At 37.6% G+C, this 25,008-nt stretch overlaps 1 protein-coding gene across 1 annotated transcript in view; it reads right to left on the bottom strand.

Moving 5' to 3' along the window:
- The window catches only part of LOC122549297 (cAMP-regulated phosphoprotein 21-like), a 237,615-nt gene that overhangs the window by 50,307 nt on the left and 162,300 nt on the right, over positions 1 to 25,008 (bottom strand). Inside the window, exons 12-19 of the mRNA XM_087986133.1 lie at positions 24,780 to 24,881; positions 20,603 to 20,640; positions 18,489 to 18,548; positions 18,173 to 18,399; positions 12,305 to 12,532; positions 9,600 to 9,778; positions 8,593 to 8,688; positions 7,224 to 7,472 (exon numbers count right to left, since the gene is read on the bottom strand). Coding sequence (XP_087842259.1) covers positions 7,224 to 7,472; positions 8,593 to 8,688; positions 9,600 to 9,778; positions 12,305 to 12,532; positions 18,173 to 18,399; positions 18,489 to 18,548; positions 20,603 to 20,640; positions 24,780 to 24,881 — 1,179 coding nt within the window. The remainder of the gene's footprint in view (positions 1 to 7,223; positions 7,473 to 8,592; positions 8,689 to 9,599; positions 9,779 to 12,304; positions 12,533 to 18,172; positions 18,400 to 18,488; positions 18,549 to 20,602; positions 20,641 to 24,779; positions 24,882 to 25,008) is intronic.

The raw sequence follows: 25,008 nt of genomic DNA, 5'->3' as shown, positions 1-25,008 counted from the left end.
ATTCAATCAGCCATAATCTCATTGAACAGCTGAGCAGATTTGATGGACTGAATAGCCTACCTTTGATCCTACCTTTTATGGTCTTCCAGTAACTCAACAATAGCCTGCATTTAAAGGGGGAAGGGATTGGACAAAGTCATGAAACATAGGCCAAACCATGGCAAAATTCCCTGGATGACAAAGAGAAACGGATTAAGATGAAAAAGAAAAAGTGTGCTCTTGACATACAGCCAAGAACCTGGATGAAATCGAAGATCCTAAGGTGATTTTAAAAGGCAAATAAAAGAAGCAATGTGTGTGTATGAAAAGAGACGACAAGTTTTCATAAAAAGCAAACACATGACCTTTTATAGATCTATAAGTAAAAAAGGAATGGGAGTGTTTTCTGACCAAAAAAGGAATTTCCATATGCAGGAACAGGGCATGACTGAGGTGTTATATGTAGACTTTGCAAAGTCTTTATCAAGGAATAAAACATTACTCAGGACTTGGTAAAACAGGAGGCAATTCAGACACAGTAAGGATTTCAAATTTATAAAATGATGATGTTGGGTAGGCTGTTTGTAGCGTTGTAAAAACACTACGAACAGGTGAGATATACCCAATATACAGGGAAGCGAGATTCAATCATGCAGAGACACTGACCATAACTTTCCAGCCTTTCTTAGCTTCAGGTGGTACCAGAGGACTAAGGAATTGCAAGTGTTACAATCTTGTTAAAAAAAAGTGTAAACTCCCAGCAAGTACAGACCAGATACTTTAACCACAGTGATGAGGGAGCTTTCAGAAACCATTAATCAGGACAGAATTAATAGTCAGTTGTGAAATGTGGGTTTTTTAAGAAAAGCCTGTATGATGGATTTGTTGAAAGCAAATCTTGATTAACTAAATTGATTGAGATTGTTGATGTGATGTGCTTGAGATTCCAAAAAGCATTTGATAAATTGCTGCACAAAAGATCTATAAGAAAAGTTCATGGCATAAATGGATCAGTACCAACATGGATACAAAATTGTTTGAGTGGGAAGAAAACAAAGTAGTGGTTATTGGATGTTTCTGGAGCAGAAAAAGATTTATGGGGTAGATTCTCAGGAGGCAGTGTTAGGCCCCTGCTCTTCCTGAAATATATTAGTGGCCTAGACCTCAGAATTGCAGAGGACAGCTTCAAAATTTGCAGTAATCAAAAGACAGAAGTGCAATAATGTGAACTGACGAGGAGGATGTAAAATTTTAAAATGAAATAGATAAGTTGTCGAATTGACAGACAATTGGCAGATTAAATGTAATGCAGAGAAATGGTGAAGTGATTCATTTTTAGTAGGAAGAACACAGACTGAAAATGGCTCAGATCTTCTGCAATGTGGTAACCATCATCAGATTGCAGCACTAATCCACCACACTAGATGTTCTGCATATCTTGCCAGATCTTCTGAGTCTAGCTGTATTCCTCAGAGAGCACAACTGTAAAGCTACAGCTGCCAAAAGGCAAGCTTAAGTATCCAGTGTTAACATTAGTGAATGGGTGAGTGGTTGAATGAGAAAATGGGCAAAGATGGGTGAGGTGTCAGGTGGTTAGGTCTAGTCAGGGTGGAAGCTTAATGGAGGGTGGGGGTTAACATGGTCAGGTCAGGAAGGGTAAGTCAGGGAGGATTGGTCAAGGGGGTAAAGGAAGGGTAAGAAGGATTTTTGGGCTTGGTTTGGTGTTATGAGAGATTAGAGAGTCAGTTCTGTTTCCATTCAGGAATTAGACTCTGTTTTAAGGGATATAGCATTTCCCAGATAAAAGTGTCCAGACAAGAAGCGTTTGAAGTTCGAGACTTCTGTTGAGGATTCCAGGGAGCAAGGAAATTGTCCACCAAAAGTTCAAAACTTCTCATAGAAGTTAGTGTATCAGGACATCACCAGAGTCCTGGCATACACCTTGAGCACAGTACCAGACAATCCAGGAGTTCCCACTAATATAAAATAATGGATAGAGTTTTAAAGAGCTGCAGGAACACTGGGATCTGTGTCTATACTTCAATAAATCATTGAAGGTGGAAGGTCAGGTTGAGTGAGAGAATAATAAAGCATATAGTATCCTAGTCTTTAAAAAGGGATAGAGCACACTATCAAGGAAATTATAATAACTTGCATAGAACATGGGTCTAGCCTCAACTGCAGTACTGCTTCAATTGAGGGGACATACTGAGGTGGAGGCCCATGCAGAAAAGTTTCATGAGAATGGTCCCAGGTACAATGAACTTCAGTTGTGTAGATTGGAGAGGCTGGGACCGTTTTGTTTCGAGAAAAACATGAGAGGAAATTTGATACAGGTACTCAAACCATGGGAAATATAGACAAAGTAGATAGTAAAGACAATAGTTATCATTTGTGGAAGTATAGAGAGTGAGAGGGCACAGATTTAAGATAATTGGCTAAAGTAGCAATGCCTCATGAGGAAATACTCATTCACAAATTGAGTAGTTAGGATCTGGAATTCTAGATCTGGAATTTTTCCCCATAACCTGAGAGTTATAGGGAAGCAGGATCAATCGAAGCATTGGGATGGAACTGGATTACAGTTACTCAATTCATGGTTATGGGAGAGAGACAGATGAAACAGACAGACAGACAGACAATGTATTGTTTTTAATCACCTAAACTAATTTTTCTTCTAAACGACCAAGACTGAACACCTACCAATTTTTTTTTTTATGATCGAGTTTTGATCAATAGTAATGATTACATATCATAATTTTAAAATCTTACTTCATCTTGAATATACCAGCCCTAACATTTTCAACTGCTATTAGTGTGGAATTAATGATCAAAGGTAAATTCATGTCAAGGCTCTCATTTTAACAACAAGGACTACAACTGGGTGGCCTGTAGAATAGCATGGCATGCATGACAGTAACTTCCAGATTTTTGAATTTAATTGAGTGTGTGCACGTCCAGGAGCTGCTGTCAGATTTCCAGCATGATAACTGTCATTCATATTGCAAATGTCAGACCAAAGAAAAAGTACTCAGTAAAAACATTGTCCATTGCTTCTAGAAACGAACGTAAATATTCTGCTATTTCACCAGCTCACTTCATCTGTATCTGTTTGTAGATCAGAACGACGATTGACAGGAACTTTACTCATTGACACCAGGTTTTATGTATTTGTTTCAGAGTAATGAAGGCAACTGGTACATGAACAATCTTCCATAACAGCACACTGTGGATTTCAATTGTTAGCATTCATAAATCAAGAGACATGTGTAACTCTGGTAATGTAAAATTATAATGCATTTCAATTATTAACTGTACACCTGTCAAGCATATGTTCTGAAGAAGGGTTACTGGACCAGAAATACTAACTGCTGTCTCTCCACAGATGCTGCCAGACCCGAGTTTCTCTAGCAATTTCTATTTTGTTTGTAAATATCAAGTTGTTCTTGTGATATACATTGTGGGATGTTTAGCTGGCAACATGACACAAACCGAAGTATAAATGAAATGCTAATTTGTTACTGAGAAGTATTATGACTGACACGACAATACTTAAACACTGGCTGGAATCTTGGAACTTCAGCTTTGGAGGAGTGGTGGGTCAGTTTTCATGTTGGGAATTTGATGAAATAATTAGTGAGTCTTGCTGTTTTTGTCTCCAAGAACCCATTTTTGGTTTTCTCTGACCAACCATGGAGGGTGGACAGGATGACTTACCTAATTAAGGAAGGAAGAATCTCTACTTTAAAAGACCCAGAGAGAAGACACAATGCAGCAATGATTATAGCATATAATCCAATGGGAAGAAGCAAAAATGGCCATGGTTCATCCTTGGAGGTGACGATTGAAGGAAACATTGGGGAAAACAAAGGATCCCTCTGCCCTGAGGATGCCAGCCAGCCTTATCAAGCAAGAGTAGCTGCAATCTGCTGAGGCTGTCAACACTCAAACTGCTGTCCAGTATCACAAAATGTTCCATGACCTTATGAGATCCAGCAAGGTGAATATCCAGCATTGCTAAAGGAAGGTGGTGGGAGAGTAGTAATGTCACTGGATTAGTAATCCATGCTAACATCAGGGGACATAGGTTCAAACCCCACTATTACTAATGACAAAAATTGAATCTACCTTAAATTCTGACCAACGAATTCCAATGTTACCACTTGATATATAAAAAGGTTTGTCCTCACATTATTTCTGACTTTCTTTTAACCAAAGTATCCTTTGGTTCTTGACCCATTTTCCATGAGGAACAGCTTCTTCCTATTTACTCTGACGATTTTGAATGCCTCTGTCAAATCTCCATTTAACTTTCTCTTCACTAAGGACAACTTTTATCACTAACCTGGTAAACAATTAAAAGATTTCTTACTGGTGAAGGCAAATGGCCATTACTTGCTGTTTCTCCCTGGGGAATGCTTTCTTTATATTATAATTAGAAATCTTATCAGCAAAAACATATCCAGTAGCAGTTTACTTAAATTCATCATTGCTTCACTAAATTGGTAGATGAGATACACATCTTCCATTTTACAAACGTGTAGTGTAATTGAAACTATTTACTTTGTTAACTATAAAAATCCAAATGTGTTTGAGCTATTTGGAAATTTACCTAAATGTGAGACTGATCATACATTTGTTTCAGGATGCAAATTATGGGGCTGGGGTGTTGGTAATTATTTTAATCATACTGTCCAGATATTTTATGACACATCTCCAGGACACATGATTCAGAGTTTTTACAGCATGAAAAGAGCCTATTCAACCCTTTATCTCTGTGCCAGTCATCTAATATCCATCAGGTTTAACCCCATTTTCTAACACTTAGCCCATAGCTTTGCATGCTATGTTTCAAGTGTTCATCTAAAAATTCTTAAATATCCTGAGGTTTCCTGTCTCTCCCATCTGCAAAACAATATGTTCCAGATATCCACAACCCTCTGTGTGAAAAGAGTTTTCCTCAAGTTCCCTTTCAAGCTCCTTGTCTTAAAATGAATTCCTTAGTGTCTCATCAAGGGAACAGGTTGATCACAGGAGTCCAAGGTTATAGTCTAATCAAACCGCTTCCGAAAATCCAAGTACACCTCACCCACTGCTTCCCCTTTATCTTATCCTTCTTACTACCTCCTCAAAGAATTCTAACAAAGTTATCAGGCATGATTTCCCCTCCATGAAGCTATGCTGGCTCTATATGATCATATTATATATTTCTAAATATTATTACATCCCTTATGGTTTAGAATCTAACTTCCTACCAATATCAGATGTTAAGTTAGCTGGCCTATAATAACCTGTTATTTTGATTCCTTCAATTTTTGAATGAGGCTGTACTTTAAAATTTTTCAAATCCTTTAAGACTTTTTCAGACCCCAAGGATTCCTGGAAGATTGCTATCAGTGCATCAACCATCTCTGTACTTTTACTTTAATATAATAGAATGCAGCCCATTATGTTCAAGGTCTTTATCCCATTAGTTTCTCTAGTATTTTTTCGCCAGTGATAGTTATTATACTCATTTCTCGCCTGCCCTTTCTTCTCGATTATTTAGTAATTTTGGAATGCTATTCATGTTTTCAACTGCGAAGACTGATGCAATGCATTTAATCAACTTCTCTTCTAGTTCCTGGTTTGATATTATTATTTCCCAGCCTCATGTTCTACAATGCCTAAGTTCACTTTGTTGTCTCTTCTTTTTTATTTATTTATTTAAAGAACCTTTTGCTATCCATTTTGATATTACTTGCAAATTCACTCCCAATGTCTATTTTCTCTCTATCATTTATCTGGTCACTGAAGTAGCTATACAGAGGCCAGTATCCCATCACCCTTTATTTACATCTGCACAATATACTGGTTGTAACCAGCCAGCTGAGAGTCAGTCCCTGAAGAGAGGAGACCCTGAACCTCCTCTTTGTCTCTTTAAACCAGGGCTCCCTGATTGGCCCAGGTTAACAATCCCAATCAGAGATCTCATAGTCAATAAGATCCACCCGATTCTAAACACTACAGTCATCTTCTTTTGGTTTTTAAACCGTCCCGTTTCCTGGCTTACCATGAATCTTTGTCACATTGTATGTTTTTCCCCTTCAGTTTGAGACTATACTTAACTTACTTGGGTCAAGATGTGGAAGAAAGGTTTTAAAGTCACATGGCTATGGGGAGAAGAGAGACTTTGGGCTTTATAGTAAGCTAAGAACAGTGCATGGGAAAAACTTTGTGCAGCTTTCAAAGCAAAACTGGACTTTTTTGGGGCATGTTATTATTAGATTTGTGTGATCCACTTGCATCTGCCAATAACATAGGGATAAACAGACATTCTCCCACTGAATTGGATTCAGATATGGACAAGACCTGAACTAATAATAGATTAAAATTGTGATAAATATATGAATGAGGAAAGCAATTTGGCTCACATGAAATCGTCCATCCAGTGGAACTCTAAAGTAACTCAGTTCCTTTCCTTAAATTATTCATGAGAATTTCTGCCTCTTATTCTATTTGGATGCACATTCCACATATTCAATTCCTCCCCAAGATCCACAATGATGTGAACCTTATGCTAGCTTCTTTGTTGCTATTATTCTATTTTAAAACAGGCAAAATTATAATCAAGGAGCTTTGACTCTGATTGGTCAGCATATTACCCTGAGAATCAATGAGTGAATGCCTCTCTCACATTTTGTTGCACCAAAATAGGTGCATTGCATGCAGATGTTCTTTCTATCCACAAAGAACAGGGTTCTATGTATTGTTATACATAGCATCTAGTATACACAAGTGTACTACATTGCAAGCTTGACTGACATTCCTAAACTGGTTGTCGCACACTTGGGATTATCCATCAAATAGGTTGACAAACTGCAGTTTCACACAAACATTGGACACTGCATTGGGAATTTTGCAAGTATGGCTGGTTGGATACACAACCCTTCAATTGGCATTTTTGTGAATTGTCTAATGAATGCAAGCCAAAACACTGAGAAAATGTCTTTTTTTTCCATTATACTACTTTCTGAAAACTGAATAAAATATTATTTAAAGGAAAATGAAACAGTTGTGACATGTTGGAGTTTGATCAGACTCTCTACTACAAATGGAAATTTTATAAATGGTGATTTCATTATATCTACATTTGGTTAACATTTGGAATCAGATAAGCTATTTGGAATTGCATCGCATTTGGGAGATAGCACTCCTTTGCTATCATTTAAGTAGGTTTGTCCAGTCCCATTTAATTTGCATACCTGTGCAGGTGGCTGTTGTACATATCCTTGTGGTGGCTGTAGCACTTGCTGAGATATGGGCTGTCCGGATCCCGTAAAACCTCCAGGGGGAAGCTGTTGACTTGGTGATGCCATGACGTAGCTAGTTTGTTGGGGTGGCTGAGGCAAGATTGGCGTCGGATAAACAGAACCAGATGGCTGCTCAGGCGCATCTCCTGACGATTGTCGACTTAAACTTATCTGGTTAAACTGGGAAGCCAGGTCTTCACGCTATAGTGCAGACATAAAAAACAAAAATTGGGCTTACTGAAAAATACATCTGAGTGTAATAATGAAGGAAAAACTTTGATGACAAATTGTATTACATGCCACATGAGCATCACCACAAAGGCACCACAAGACTGAAAACACATTCATAGTAAACCATGCACTGTTTGGCTCCATGTCAAGATTACAATGAAAAAACTTTTTGAATTTAGTAACAAACTTTTAAGCCTCAATGTGTCTTGACTTGAAGGTTATACAAACTCATCCATTTGTGTTTGCTGAATAATTTATAAAGGGGCCTAAATGTTTTGTTCTTCTTTAACCCTGGATCAGGAAGGTCACTTTCAAAACCCTTAGCACTGCCTCAGCTGCAACTAACTAGGTTGGTGCAGAATTTTAATTCTGTATAAATAATCTTGCATCAGATAAACCTACAAAGTTGGATCTTGGCTTTGTATAATTGTGTAAAGCAAGTGATCACAGATCAGCAGCTGAGTTTCATTCCGAATGAAGTCAATGGAAGTATAGATTGGGAGCGATTTAAAATGTGCTATTCTTTTCCAATGCCTCTTTTTACACTATTGTAGCAAGTTAAAATTTATGTCTTAGAGCAATATGGGAAGTGCATGTCTAATTTCTAAACCCAATGTTAAGTTCACTTCATTGAAGAATTTTTTTATATAGTTGATAAGCATACGAGGAAAAAGAGCAGGTTCTTCTTTTTGTATTTAGTTGCTTAAAAATTAAAATTCCACAACTGTCCAATTTTGGGCATCACAATAGCATAATGTGGAATGATTCTCTGAAAATAGCTGTGTAAGAATTGTGAAAAAAAAAGTAAAATATGGACATGTATATTTTGTAAGTGAACCCCATTGTAAATATCACTTTTCTGCATCAGAACATGGAGTCAAACAAGTTTCTCACTCACAGTATACAAATATTTCAGCAAGTAATACAGATTTACCCTCAGCCATGAACTGCCAACTATAGTTAATGCAGTGAACAATCACCACTGAAAGTGAAGCAAAGCACACAAAAACATACTGCAGTTATGTTCATACACATGTTGCAAATGTTAGAATTACTGTCTGAAAGGGATAGAATGAAACTGAGTAAGTACCACAGGAAACTGCTGCGTCGGTGAAACTGGCAGGAGATGCTGAGGAGGGTAAGAAACCGTTGGATACTGGACAGACTGGGAAGAAGGCTGCATAGCCTGCACAGGTTGAGAAGAGATTTAAGCACCAGTGTCAGATGTTGGAGATACAATTCAGTGATACACAAAGAACAGAAAATCAAAGGAAACAACAAAAAAGCAAATGCCAGTATTAGGATATTAAAAATAATTGCTCTTTGAATTGATTAATCTCTATTATTATATGTGCCACATATTCCAATAACCATAAAACATTCAGGTCACTATTCAATGACAGGGCAAAACTCCAGATTGATTTAAAGCAAGACACCTAATGACATTAATGAAGAAACCAAATCCTCAATCAACGTATTTAAGTGATCTTTGAAATTGGCTCAGATGGAGTGCGTAGTGCCCTGAACCATCACTAACAATTAATTAAATGTGATCCTGGTGTGCTTAAGAGATCTGAGGCAGACATTCAGCTCGAGGGCAATAGCACAAAACAGAAGCAATTGATCTGCTACCTGGACCGGTCTAGAATGCCCTACAGTCCCTTCCGGAATTCTCTCTGTGGAATATGCCCATTGTGGGGGCACCAGGAATACGGTGAGCAGCTCAAGAGCAGCAAAAGAAGGAAGAGGAAGAGAAGGACGAAATTAAGCAGTTGGAATCAACACAGCCACTGTCAGACTGGGCTATGCACACTTGTCTCATCGGACTTAGTTGTAAACAACTATCATTTAAATTGGCAGGTAACACAAAGCTGACATGCTGCCCCCATGACAACAGACGAATGTGGGTTAATCAGGCATTGCAATTTTTGCCTCTGTTTTCCTCCCCAACTGATATTATCCCAGTGATTCTCACCACACCATTATTCTGCACATGAAATCCCTGCCAAGCTAAGCAACCTGGTGTTTGGGAGGGGCAGGGTGCAGCAGTGAATGTTGAGGGGTTGGTTTAGTTGGTATATGTAGTGTCTGACTCACCTGTGGCACCAGATGACTGGGTAGCTGCTGCTGTTGTTGCTGCTGCTGCTGCTGTTGTGGCTGTGGCTGTGATGCAGACTGCTGCTGAGCCTGCCCAGGAAGCTGACTTCTTAGCGATTGTGGGCCACCAGGAGGGTTGTAAATGGCAGGTGTGCCATCGGGATTCACAAAGGGTTGACCTGCAAAAGGCCACAATGAAGCCAAAAAATCTATCATAGACATTTATCTAATTTCAATCTTTTCTTTGAAACAGCCTACAACAAAATATATGCAAATTTAGGTGCAAAAAAAATTTAACATTACATGTGTATGTACTTGGCTGCAAAATTGATACGGGAAGAGGTAGTCCCACAGAAAGTAATCTCCTTTCCCTTTCCTCTGACCACCCCTGTGTGAAGCCCAGTCTGTTACCTGAGACTCCTGTTAATCATAAGCCTCTGATGGGTGCATTACTGGCAGCAGGAAGACCCAATGCTGGCCAGTAAAGCACCTGATGGGCATTCACTTCTGATGGGTCTTTCCGAGCAGGGATATTACCAGGCTACCATCGGTTATCCAATTGGCAGTTCATATCCCAGTGCCAACATTAAATTGTACCCGGTTTCGAACAGAAGACGACAAGACAAAGGATCACACATTTCAATTTAATTATTTAAAAAAATCCAAATAATCGATATTAGGATATGCCCCGATCTCATAATGGACAGCTATAATTGAAGGGTATAGACGTAGTGCCAGTGTTTTAATGTCAATTTCTGATCTTTGAGTGCAGTTCTTCACTGTACATTTAGAATCCTGTACTCATTCAAAATGTGGCACACCATCTTACTCAATTTTTAAACTTCTAGTTGGTTTCAGTGCTGACATAATTGTCTACATTGTTACTTTCTTATTTTTTTTTGTGTTGCAACATATTTCTGACAGCCTTTCCTCTCCTGTAGCCCCACCAAAATGTGTCTGAAAAGCAGTTACTTCTACTGTGAAATTATATTGTGAGAGATAATGAGAAGATTAAATCTACAATGTGCACACATTTACAAACAGCAAGATTTATTCGGAGTGGTCGCAGACTTCACAAACAGCTGTGACTCAACAACCTTAATCCCAGGAAGGTACCTGACAGTCTCAAAGTGCCCTGTCCTTTACTTACCTGCCATTATAGCCTGCTACTTCTTTCAAGTTAGAAGGCCGACCGGCCCTCCACCTGAGAAAGTTAGTTAGCTGCTCTTAATTAGGCAGTAAACTGGTGGGGGGCTTTGGTGGCGCAGTGGTAGCATCCCTAACTCTTGACTAGGAGACTGTGGTTCAAGTCACACCTTCTCCTGAGGTGTGTAATAACATCTTTGAACAGGTTGATTAGGAAAATAGGTTAAAAATAATTAGTCCCAGCAAGCTTGTCCTCAGCTGGTCATTTGGTCACCCCAGGGAAAAGCACTATGCATGACCACGTCCTATATGTTGTGAGTTTTTGAGCCTTTCAGCCTGACAGTAGCATTCAGCTATCCAGAAGGAAATTCCTGCCCGTACATACTATCTTCTTTTATATAATACTTCGATGTTTTCATATTGCTAAATTGGAAAATGTCTGGAAACTAGGTGGATAGAACTGGTTCTCTGCAATGGGGTAATACTGGCTAATGGAGGAAGGTGTAAATCCAGCCCTTGATTGTGAGACTCACATTGTGAATCACAATATGACTGGTTTACATGGGAAGCTTCTATTACGAATATGCATACAGAAAGCAGTAATTGGTGATCCTGAAATGATTCAATTGTGACATCAGTAGACAGGTTTTATGAGCAAGAGAAGTTCACGAATAGAAGACTTTAATATATTCTGGATCACTTTAATATATTCTGGATCACTGAGGATTGTTCAGGAATTGATGTTGACAGCTCTAAGGGCAGTTGAAAAGAATCACATTTTCTACAAGCTTGGATCTCTTTCCAGGCATTGACAGCAAGATTCCATCTTTATTTTTATGTTTTAACTGTCAAGAAGTAATGAGTGAAAGAAAAGAATTGTGATGAATGCTGACTGATCTCTGCCTACTTCTGCAATTACATTGATAATCAATCATCACTTCTGTGAGACATACACTACCAAATATGGCTGAGTGGGTGTACTTAAATAAAGCAGTCACTATGACTTGATAGCGTAGGCCAGAATGAAGCAGGGCATAACTCAATCTGTATTTCGCAGTAACCCAGCATTACTTCAGATTTCAAATGTCAAAGAACATTTAAGTAGGCAAAGGAGGAACTTATTTAAATAATGGACCAGTTGGTGGCTAGTTTTAACTGTTTTGTTATAGAATCTTCTTTGGATTGTTTTCTTTGTTTGGGAGATTAGAGCCTTTGAGCTCTGTGGGTGTTGGGTTTTAGCTGTAGTATGTCATTCTCCTTTCCCATCCAATCAAAAGATGCATATAAGGTCAGAGACTTTGCAAAAAACATGACTCTAATACAATACATATCAGGGAGCACCCATAACTATCATTTTACCACTGAGAACCAAATAGTGTATGTTTAATATATACATTTGCACATGCTTAAAACATATTTTGTTTTAAAGAAATAGGCTTTTATCAGTTAATAAGCATATCATTATTCTTTACATATTTATGGAAAAAGATAACTATGGATGTTCTCTGATATTGCTTGGATTTTTATTTGCCTTTAAATGTAGTAATGGTTGCACTAACCTGTATGTGGGTTTAACAGAATACTGCCAGGTGGTATACCTGTCGCTTCCAAAGGAAGCAAAATGTAGCTGGTGTTGTTAGGTGTCACCTGTCCACCCATTCCACCATCTGGGTAGGAGACTGATCCTGTAGAGCTGACTGGTGCTGGGACGACAGTTGCACTCTGTATTGGCTGATGGTTCCGTGACAATGAACCTGAGGAGCCTGCACTACTGGAAGACTCGGAACCTGGAAAATGCAAAACAATTGTCAAAATATCCTTATTGGAAATAAAACCTGCTGTGCATATATTAATTGCCTCCTCACAAATGGCAAATGATCCCAAAACTGAATGACAGATCCTCTCTCTCTCTCGTACATGCTTCAGGTCACCTTTCATTCCTAAGGACAGAGCAAGCCATTTAACCCTTCGGATCATGAGTGGTCTGCAGCCTTATTTCATGCTCCACTTTGACATAAATCTTTGAAAACTTTGGATGACAAAAAAACAATCTGAATTTTAGAAATAACAATGGATATTTGTAAACAAGACTTCCCAACTTTTATACCATCTTTTGTGTAGAAAGATTTCACAATTTTACTCCAGTCAGTAATTTTTAGACCATGCCTGATAATCCTAGAACTCCCAACTAACAGTGTAATTTCTCTTGGTTTACTCTTATCTATGTCCTTAATATCTTGGGAAACTTGAATCAAGATATTTTAACCTCCTAAAATACACAGAATTATACTTTGTGTTATCACTCCTCAGAATTCAACCCTGGATGTTCATATAGCTCATAAATCTAGACTAAACTCCCTCAGATGACAAAATATACTTATTCAGGTGCAGTTACCAGGAATGCTTATGGTGCTCCAAGTATGGTCTAACCAGCATCTTTTTTTGAACTGGAAGCCAGACCTTTACTTACTTGCATTCTATTCCTCAAAATATAAAGGACAACATTCCATTGGCTGTTTGATTTTTATATATATATATATATATATAGTTATTCACAACATTTCATAACCTATATACCTAGATTCCCAAGTCTCTTTGGACTTTCACTGTTTCTATCATTTCTTCATTTAGAACGTATTATTGTGCATCATTTTAACTCCAAAGGAGGAGATCACATAATTGTCTACATTGACAACTATTTGCCTCAAATGTTTTTCATATTTATTTAATTTACTAATATCTTGATATATATGCTATGCTTCCATCTGCCATTCAGCCACTTTTCTAACCAGAGTAATAATTTGCCTTCAATTCCTTGAGATTCATCTTTAGCTACCAATCTGTGACAAAAGATTCTATCATCTGGCTTTTGGGTGTTCATATCAACCATATCCACAGACACTATTTCAGCCACCTCTTCAAAACAAAAAAATCAAGTTAGGTATAATTTACCCTTTAAAAATCAATTCTGGCTTTCTCCTGAAAGTTTTCAAGATGTTCAATAACCTTTTCCTGAATGATAAACTACAGATATTTTCTGACAGCTGACTATTTCTGACAGTTAGGCTATAATTTTCTGGTTTTCTTTTGTCACTTTTCTTAAATAGTGGAAAGACAAGCCAACTTTCAATCTAAAGAATGGTTGCCAAATCGATTGTACTTTGTCTGCAATGTTCCTACCTATTTCTGGAGTACTGTGTGCAGTTCTGGTCACCTTATTATAGAAAACTGGAGAGATTTCAGAAAAAATTTGCCTAGATGTTGCTGGGAATGGGGGATTTGAGCTATAAGAATAGGTTTGATAGGCTGGGACTTTTTTCACCGGAGTGTAGGAGATTGAGTGGTGACCTCACAGAGGTTTATAAAGTCATAAGGGGCATAGATAAGGTGAATAGCAAAGGTCTTTTCCTTATGGCGGTGGAGTTCAAAACTAGTGGGCATATTTTTAAGGTAGAAGGAGAAATATTTAAAAAGGTCATGAGGGGCAACTTTTTTTTTGCACACAGTGATTCATGTGTGGAATGAACTACCAGAGAAAGTGGTGGATGTAAGTATAATTACAAAGTTTAAAATACATTTATATAGGTGTGATTTGGAGGGATGTGGGACAAATGCAGGCAGGTGGTACTAGTTTAGTTTGGGAACATGGTCAGAGTGGACTAGTTGGACGGAAGGATCTGTTTCCATGCTGTATGACTCTATGACTCCATGACTCTACTCATTTTAAAATCCTAACTCAGGAGTCATTTGGTCCGTCATAGCAGTCACTCTTTACTTTCATTAATTACCTTTTTTTCCTTATATTAATTTCAGTCCATCTCTGTCCCTGATTAAATATTTGTTTTCTTGGGATGTTTCATATCTTGACTTCTTCCCCGAACGCAAATATTGATACGAGGTAATTATTTGTATATTTGCCATTTCCTTATTTTCATTTATAATATCACCACCATTAGTTCTTTCTACTAACATTTTACAAGTTTCTGTGCCCATTTGGATATCCCTTACAAATCACTATTCATTCTGCTTTTTTAAATAGTTTTTGCTTTCCATTTTGTAGCCGATTGTTGTTCTTTGCACCTTTCTCATGTACCAGATATGACCCTGTTTTTCTGTTCATTTTTTTGCTGGTTCTTTTTGTTTTTTGTGGCCTTACAGTCATCCACAGCTGATTTATTTTTCCAAATAAAGCTCCAGAAACGTAGGAGTTTAAATTGATTCTGGATCACATAATTTTGATTTTTGAATCCCTCCCGTTGATCTATCTTTTTACCCATTAACACATTTACTCAGTTAGCTCTGGATGGTCAGTCTCACTGATTTGAAGCCTTACCTAAATCTAAAATCTTGGTAGATGGCTTTATGTTTTTCTCTTCTGTACAGTATAAATAATATATAATTACAAAGGATACATAGCAAAAAAAAACAATACACGCTGGTGTTCATGTTCCACTTGAGTTTCCTTGAGTTTCCTCCCATCTTTTTCCACTTAAGTCGTCCATCAAAATCAACTAATGTCCCTCCTATGTCTATTTAGTTTTCCCTTTCACGCTTTGCTTTGGCTGAAGAAGTTTCTTCTGAATTCCCTGTTGGATTTTGAGGCAACTAACTTATTTTGATTGTTCTAGTTAAGCTCTTCCCTAACAAGGTATTGTCTTTGTTATCCCTCTGCCAAGAAGTTCCATACTTTTCACAAACATCTATTAGGTCACCCCTCAGTCTTCTTTTCTTCAAGAGAAAAGAGACATAGCCTGTCATTCCTTTCCTGGTATGTGTATCTATGTATTTCTGGTATCATTCTTGTAAATCTTTTCTGGGTCTTCTCCATTGCCTCCATATCCTTTTTATATTACAGTGACCATAAGAGTGTGTACAAGGCTAAGTGTAACCGGCAAAAGTTTGACATAGTTTAACACACTTTACTTTCAATTCTATCTCTATAAATATAAAACTCACTGCTTGGTTTGCTTTTCTTTTGTGGCCTTGCTAACCTGCACAGTTTTTAGAGTTTGCTGTACTTGTGCTCGGGAATCCCTTTACTCCTCTGCTTGACCTAGGTGTCCAAATATTTCAAAGATTAAGTGACCTTCCTATTTTTCCTAACCATATGTTCTACCTCACATTTATCCATGTTTCATTTATTTCAGTTATTTCCCCATTTTGCAAGTTTATTAATGCCTTGGAACTTGTGACACTCATCATGCATCACAATACATAAATGGTCTTGCAGCGTTAGCCTCTTTAGTAAACTTAACTAAGTACTCTTTACTCAATACATATAGCATAGTTTCTTATTGTCCCTTAGACATATTTTCAAAATAGATCTACAATTTCTGTAGTCTCTATTGTGCCACAAATTCAAACACATTAATAAATTTACAAAATGGGGAAATAACTGAAATAAAAGAAAATTAACATGGATAAATGTGAGGTAGTATACATTATTAGGAAGAAAAAGTCTATTCTAATGTAGTCAAGAAATTCTCTATCTTTCTGAAACAGGTTAAAATTTGTGTTTGGTTCTTTATGAAAGGTAAATCCTCCCATGAAACTCATGAGTCTTTATTACACACTCAACTAAATCAGCATTTATATACCTGGATATTTATTCTACCTCCCATTGTAGACTTCTTTTCTATTTCTTATTTATAACTATAAAGTCGCAATTATCTGCTTATCTCTCATTATATCCTCTCGTACTTTCTTTTATTTATCATGAAGCACAAAAAACATATCTCCCCTCTATCATTTTCTTAGCTTTCTTGTATAATTTATAACTTCATACATGTGACTTCTGACCACCTTGTAGCCATGTCCCGCCTCAGGCGACTGACTGTGTGGAGTTTGCACATTCTCCCCGTGTCTGCGTGGGTTTCCTCCGGGTGCTCCGGTTTCCTCCCACAATCCAAAGATGTGCAGGTCAGGTGAATTGACCATGTTAAATTGCCCGTAGTGTTAGGTAATGGGTAAATATAGGGGTATGGGTGGGTTGCGCTTCGGCAGATCGGTGTGGACTTGTTGGGCCGAAGGGCCTGTTTCCACACTGTAATGTAATCTAATCTAATCTAATCTAATGTCTCAGTAATGACAATTTTTCATGGTCAGGTAAATTTTAATTTGTACTTTTCTCATTATTCCCCATAAGGTTACACACTTACTTGAACCACATATCATAACCTGATCTTCCAGTCTCATATTTTATTCATTTTTTCAACCTTTTCTTTCCAGAGAATAATTGCTTCAATTTTTTAGTTTTTCCTTTATCTGCAGTGCCTGAAGCATAGTTTCACTCCCTTCACTTCTGGGATTTCTGCTCCATTTAGGATGCAGTCGTGGAAACATTGCTTATTCATTTATTTTGGGTTTCCATCCAGGTTTTACCAGCAGTTTGGGAGAAAGCATAAGGAATTTGGCCTCTTAGAAATACAAACATAACTGTCAATAGTCATTTAGATGAGTTTGCTGTGTGTTTTTTATTCTATAGTAGAGAGCAAATATGTCTTAATAGTTTTAAAATAGACAGCATTGTTCTCCAATTGTAGAAAGAGTCACCAGATGATGTGAAAAGTTAATTGTTACATTTGGCAAGCCTTGAAAAATTCACCAGTTGTTCAAGAAACACAAGCACTGCTATTTACTATTTAAAAAGGCTTACAATTAACATTGTTCCTTATTGACTTAATTGAAGTTTGAGATTGGAAGAGTGGAGAATCAAATGACATATGCCCTCCAGTCTAGAAACCTCTACAATAACAAATTAAAGTAAAAGTATTACAAAACCTTAAGTGGCTAGCAATTTTGGATGAAATGGGGGCAGTGCAGGTTGGTGTCAACCAAGCTGCAAAAATAGGGAGAGAGAAAACATTGGAGGAATACACAATGTATGCACACACTGTTGTGTCAATCCTGTATCAACCACCAAGCAGAACTGCCCAAAATCATGCTTATGTGCTCCAGCAACCATAAAATGAATGAGGAGTATCAAATCTAAAATTACATCAGAGAGAAATGGTATCCCTCACTTATAACAAGTTCTGGTCTGAGGATACAAACACAGAACATGCTGGAGAAACTGAGTAGGTTTTGCAGAATCTGTGGAGTGAGAAACAGAGTTAACATTTTGAATCTGGTCTGACTCTGCTTAAGAATAATTGATGAATTTTTCCAGCGTTTACTGTGTTCATTTCAGATTTCCACATCCGCATTTTTTTTGTTTTTATTTTTCTCTGACAACGCTTTGTTAAAGTGTCAGCTTTAACAGATTGTTAACCATTAACAGATAAAAGCGATAATGCTACCACAACATTGAAACATTGCTACTGAAACATTGAATTAGCTATGTCAGGCTGTAATAGTTAATTCTCATTCGCTGTCACAAAATGCAATGAAGCAAGACTCTGCTACTGAACATTTCGAGTACCAGCTACCTGTTTTAGAGAGTTTGCCTGTACTCCTGTTACTGTTTGTACTGTCGCCACGTGTCAAGACAGTTATGCCACCAATACTTGCTGTCTTCGTCACAGGGGGTTTCAAATTTCGATTTGAGCTGTCTGAATCAGTACTGCTCCACGGTCGCTGATCTGTCCACTTCACATCCAACTCTGTACTGCTCTGCCGACTACTTGATGTCTTTCCTGTTCCATCTCTATTACTCCTAAAACAACAAAAAAAGAAAGGCATCATTGATACTAGTCTTGCTGCTGAATTGATTGAAATCTCACCTTTATTTGCACCATAACAAACCTAAATAGCTGCCTCTTCTTCTGTGTGTCATTGAAAGCACTGATATCCTCCAGAATGTAACTGGGAAAACAAAATGTAAGAGAAATTCTGTATCAAGAACAATATAGATCTATCGAGATGTTGTTAAAAAACCCACAAAGCAAGTTTCAGTATAGACCAAGTGGGCACATGACACTTCATCGTAGCAAGACAGGAAAAATCAGATTTTCCCAAAAGATACCAGTGTATAAATCAGCCCTGATTTTTCTCATGTAACACTTTGCACAAAGCTGAAGGATGGGGGTTCTATTAGCTGAGAGTTATCAAAAAGAGGATGATAATCTTGGCAGGACTTATACACATAACGGTAAGGTCTCAGGGATTGTTGCTGAACAAAGAGACATCGGGGTGCAGGTTCATAGCTCCTTGAAAGTAGAGTTGCAGGTAGATAGGATAGTGAAGAAGGCGGTTAGTATGCTTTCCTTTATTTGTTCAGAGTATTGAGTACAGAAGTTGGGAGATCATGTTGCGGTTGTACAGGACATTGGTTAGGCCACTTTCGGAATATTGCGTGCAATTCTGGTCTCCTTCCTATCGGAAAGATGTTGTGAAACTTGAAAGGGTTCAGAAAAGATTTACCAGGATTTTGCCAGGATTGGAGGATTTAAGCTGTAGGGAGACAATGAACAGACTGGGGCTGTTTTCCCTGGAGCGTCGGAGGCTAAGGGGTGACCTTATGGAGGTTTATAAAATCATGAGGGGCATGGGATAGGGTAAATAGACATGGTCTTTTCCCTGGGGTGGGTGAGTCCAGAACTAGAGGGCATAGGTTTAGGGTGAGAGAGAAAAGATATAAAAGAGACCTAAGGGGCAAACTTTACATGCAGAGGGTAGTGTGTGTGTAGAATGGGCTGCCAGAGGAAGTAGTGGAGGCTGGTAAATTGCAACATTTAAAAGGCATCTGGATGGGTATATGAATAGGAAGGATTTGGAGGGATATGGGTCGGGTGCTAGCAGGTGGGACTAGATTGGGGAGGGATATCTGGTCGGCATGGACAAGTTGGACCAAAGGGTTTATTTCCATGTTGCACATCTCTATGACTCTATAACTGCTGTGCAAGTGACTGGGAAATATGGAATGACAAGAAATACATTTAGGGACAAAGTTAACAATCACACACCAGGTTATAGTCCAACAGGATAACCACCTGATGAAGAAGCAGTGCTTCGAAAGCTAGTGCCTCCAAATAAACCTGTTAGACTATAACCTGGTGTTGTGTGATTTTTAATTTTGCCCACCCCAATTCAACACCGGCTCCTCCAAATCATGAGGCAGTGCAAAGAAGAATCAATCATGTCCTTGCAGTCTGAACTCAATCCCAACTTGTACAGTCGATTATTATATCATACTCTACTCTATTCCAAGGAAGAAGAGCACACAATTAGCAGCATAGGGAGTCTACTTATTAATTGAAACATTTGTTAAATAAAGTAACGTACTATCAAGGACTGGGCATGTGAAATTTACATTTTAAATTGAAGAGAAAGGAATGCGGATACTCCTTTTGTATAGCAAGCAAACGATGCAAACTAATGAAAACATTGTTTTTGTCTTTGTAAACTTTGCAACTCATCTAATTGAATTAACTTTTAAAAAAAACTTGCTTTCACAATTCAGTATTGTCAGTGGATTTCAAGTGTTGCAATTACTCAGCACCCTGTTCTATATGTCTTAGTTATTCTTCAAAAGCAAAGTGGGAATGCTTGTCAATAGATGGCCAAGAAGAATAAAAGAAACTGAGAGGATGGGAACAGTGTTAGTATTGCAGTGCGGTTCAATCTGTTGGAGAGTCTTGGTGTCCAATGACATTTGCTATCAAGGCAGGTTGATTGAGTCAGGAAATCTACTGACTATGAATCTGATTATGAAATTGTCATTGAAAGTTTTTGGGAAAATCAAAAAAAACTTCTGCCAATGTTGAGATTCTGACTTTTTTTTCCATTCTCTTTGCATTTTCCCAACTCCCTCACCATTGTCCATGCCGTATCATGGAGAGTAAAATTCCACCCATAGTCTTGAATGACCAACCTATGCCTTAACGTTCACTACTCAAACATATTCAATTATTGCTTACCTGTTTTCCACATATAGGCTGTCCTGGGAACATGTGGACTGTAAAGAAAAATGGAACATTTCAACATATAGCTTGCTATATATTCTTGCATTCCAGAAAGTAGTTCAGTTGCATTTTGTAGTCCTTACAATCTGGTAACTTTATCTATCTGGGTAAGTATGGTAATTATTTCTCGTGCACAAAAGACTGTAGGCATCTCACTCTGTTAAAGAGAGACAATTAGTAGATGACTTGAGGGGCATCACCAACACCAAGGGCAAGCTAAGGAGGCAGACCTCCATAAAATACCACAGCCAGCATGGGGGTTGACCCCCGTAGTTGGATATATGTTGTACCACACTCCTACCATTCAGCCCACTGAGCGAATTGTCCACAGAACTCAAATTTATAAACCACATGGATTCAAATTCTTATCTCCATTAAGTGTTAATTTATTTATACTATCTCATGGTAAATCACACCTTATCTCATCAACAGACTGGACAAATGGATTGGACTACTGAATCATACCAGTGTGATAGACAGTAGCTATTTGTGAGGTATCCAGTCCAGAACAACTTGCCTTTGTATAAAAGGAGTATCACAACAATGATCATTGGAAAAGGTAAAATTTACCATAAAGACCTTTCTGAACTAACATTAGGAAAAAAAGCCTATTTTTTTCATTCTATTTGAGCCATTTTACTTAATCAGATAATGGTCATGGTTGTGTTAAAAAGCTGGTATTAAAGGTCACGATGGGTTTCAGGCAAACATAGCTGACTGCAAAGCACCCAAGATAGTGATGACCTTTATCAATATTTAGTTAGGCCTCATACATAGGGGGGTTCAAAATGTCATTGTAGTGAGAAGTCATCATAATTTTGTCACGCCTCATTTTAAACAAAAAAATATGAAAATTACTGAAATCAGTTGATCATATGGATTTTGACAATCATAAATTTTCAAACAAGGTGGCAATGGTAACAATTACGTCATAAATATTGCAACAATACAAACTGCTTAATTAAATAAAGGCTAAAATAAAAACAGAAATTGTAGGAAATTTCTGCAAATTTTAAGCAGCATCTGTGGAGCGAGAGAAACAGAGTTAATGATGCTCAAGGCCATCGATCTGAAATATGAATTCTTTCTCACTCCAGAAATGTTACTTGAGCTACTGAGAAGCCAACATTTTCTGCTTGTTTCAGATTTTCAGATCATGCATTATTTTGCTTTCAACTAAATAAAATGTCACCCTGATTCAAAAAGGTAAATTTTGCAAGGCTTGAATCCTGACATAGTACTTCACTCAGTGGGAGTGAAGATCAGAGAATTAGGATCAGTGGTCAGTATGCCTGATAGACTGTGCTCACAATTTTTCAGTCAATAAAATGAATGCCAAGAGAAACAGTAAAGAATATACTTGTCTCTGCACCACTCCACTCTATTGGGAGACTTGCCAGGCAAAATTTACTGTTACAACATAATAACCATGCCAAAGGAATTCACAAGGCAGACCAAAATATATTTCAATTTAACTACACTTCTTTCATACATTCATGATACCATTCTTAAACAAGAACAAACAGATGTCTGACTACACATGATGATGTCTACAACTTGCTTCAATCATATCGGCAACCCAGAGCTACACTGCAGAAAAGCTTTTTTGTATCTAGTGACAACAGATGACAACATGATAAAGCTCGAATAATAGGAGTAAAGGGAGGAGGAAATGCATTGGGAACATATTTAAGCTGATCTCCGTAACAGTATGAACCAAAATAATGCAGCAATTTAATTGAAGTAAAACAATTAATATTCACATCATAAAAGTTTTTACCTAGCTATATAGTTATTTAACTTTAACTGCAATGCACCATTTCTACGCATTATTAGTACAACACAGTTTAGTGCTTGGGATTATGGGCATAATTGTTAATATGAAAGTTATATGGTCAAAAGTGCCCAATACTGAATCAATAAAGGTATTGAATGACTAAACCATTCAAACCAGAACTTCTGGTTTGATTCCTGGTCTATTCAGTCAGCTGTCATTCAGAAGTGACAGAAAAGGCATTATGATTAGCCTCAGTACCCTTGAATAAGGGGGAGGAAATCAGCCAGAATTCCTACTCCTGGTTAGACCCCTGTTTTAAGATACCTGTGTGGAGGGCAAAGTCAAACTTGGATATGATAAAAACTAAAAGTGCTGGAGAAACTCAACAGATCTGGCAGCACCTGTGGAGAAAGAAATAGAGGTAATGTTGCAAGTCCAGTATGGATCTGTCTTCCAAAGAACAGTCAGACAGGACTCAAAACATTACCTCTGTTTCTCTTTCCAGAGATGCTGCCAGAGCTGCTGAGATTCTCCAGAATATTGTGTTTCTATTTCAGATTTCTAATATCCACAGTACTTTGCTTTTATTTGGATATGATCATGTTCTTCATGGTCGAGTGGCCTGCTAACACCTCCTAACAATTTCACATGATGAACGAACACTTGAGCAACCTTACCGCAGTAGAGGTCAGTGCAATAAGAAGACGCTGATGCAAAATGCTGAAAAATGACTTTAATACCATATATACTCGAGTATAGGTCAATCTCATGCATAAATCAACCCCCTATTGTTGGCCAAAATATCTTGTCTTTTCCATATATCTCGTGTGTAAGTCGACCCCAGTTCTTCAGTTAAAGATCAACATTTATGAGTCAGTGTGCCTGCCCGTTGTGCTCTGCTCTGGCTTTCCAGTCTGCTGGCTGTACTGCTCCATTCTGGGTCTTCCAGTCCACCAGCCGTCATGCTCCGCTCCAGGTTTTCAGAATTACTGTAATGGTACGACAGTACAGGGCGACTGTACTGTATAAGTCGCTCCCCTAATTTCAGATTTAAAAAACCATCTTCAAAATTCGATCTATACACGAGTATATACAGTATGTTGATTAGTTATCTTTAATCTGTAAAATACTGAATCTCCCACTTTGGCAACCAAGTAACCAAGAGGGTTGAGAAAGGAAAACCTTAACTAGGCTGAAAATACCAGAAATCATAACAAGATTGTGAGCAGCTGAAAATGGGAAAGGCTGGCAACTGGTTTAAGATTAAGATTCTTTGCAACATTGAACAATTCAAACCTAAGATGTTTATCTTTCTTTTCTCTTCACATATTGACAGATCTGCTGCATGTGAGCAAATTCTTCCATCTTCAATTTAACTGTATTCTTTACTCCTTTATTTTATGACCAACTTTAGTGTGTAAACTTAAAAACTGAGCAATAGAAAGTTAAGATGCATAGTATGAGACAGAAAGATGGGGAATATGTGACAGAAATAAGCTCAATTTTTCTTATAAAGTAGATTTTTGTTTAAATTGAATCCCTTTGGCTAACTCCCCCATTCAAAGTGCTGCATGCATTTATAATTAAATCAATTTCCTGTATTCACTGGTTTTCCATCTGTCTAACATTTGTTAAAACATATTAGTTGATAAAGATGCAAGGTGCTTACAATTGGCTAAAACATTTTGACGTGATAGGTGATTTTTTTTATTGTGACAGTACAGTGCAAATTATTATCATGTCAAACTGCACTAATTTAAAAGTTCATTAAAGTTGAATACAGCAAGACGACTTCTAATCCCAACTACTTAGTAAATATTCAGTTTTTGTATAATGTGTTAAGAATTTTGAATTTTATAACACAGAAACATGACATTTCATACAATAGAAATGTGTTTGTGACCTATTTATTTAGGATATTGACCTTATTTATGTTATCTAATTTATGACTTTAGCCTTTCTACAGCCCCGTTTACACTACAGCTGTAAATCTTAAATTATTTTGAATTTACAGCTGTTTTGGTTCAACAATTAAATGACACTGATTTATCTACCCTGATATGAAATCTCTCACCCTCCAACACTGGTTTAACTTCAGTCACAAGCAGAGGATCTGAATAAGTCTGGTATGAACAGTCTGATTCAAATCTCTGCTGAAATTTTGTTCTGTCCAATTAACCAGCACATTCCTCAGACAGGTAATTTAGTTTAATCCTGTTCAGACATGTATATTGGCTCAGGGCAGAGGTGAGTGCAAATGCTAGGGAGGCCAAATTTAGTTCAGATAAATACATCCGAACTCAATTTGCTATCCCCGTGTAAATGGGGTACGAGGCTAACAGAGAAATTACTTACATCTTGTGCAAAAATTCTCTCTCTTACTCGTTGATATTCCTCTTCTCTCTCCTCAATTGATTTACTTCTTCTATCATCTCTAAATGGATGAATCCTATTTTGCTGCAAGATAAACATTTCCTGAAAGGATATGAAATACTGTTCGTTTACACATAAACCTATTTAAAATCCCATCCAACTGATTTGAGGTTTGAGTAGATTAGTTAAAGTACACACATTACTGCTGTCA

The sequence above is a fragment of the Chiloscyllium plagiosum genome, unplaced genomic scaffold, assembly GCF_037043375.1.
Source record: "Chiloscyllium plagiosum isolate Xiang-an unplaced genomic scaffold, Cpla_swu_hap1 HiC_scaffold_4, whole genome shotgun sequence".
NCBI lineage: Eukaryota > Metazoa > Chordata > Chondrichthyes > Orectolobiformes > Hemiscylliidae > Chiloscyllium > Chiloscyllium plagiosum.
This window is presented reverse-complemented; position numbering and strand designations above follow the sequence as displayed.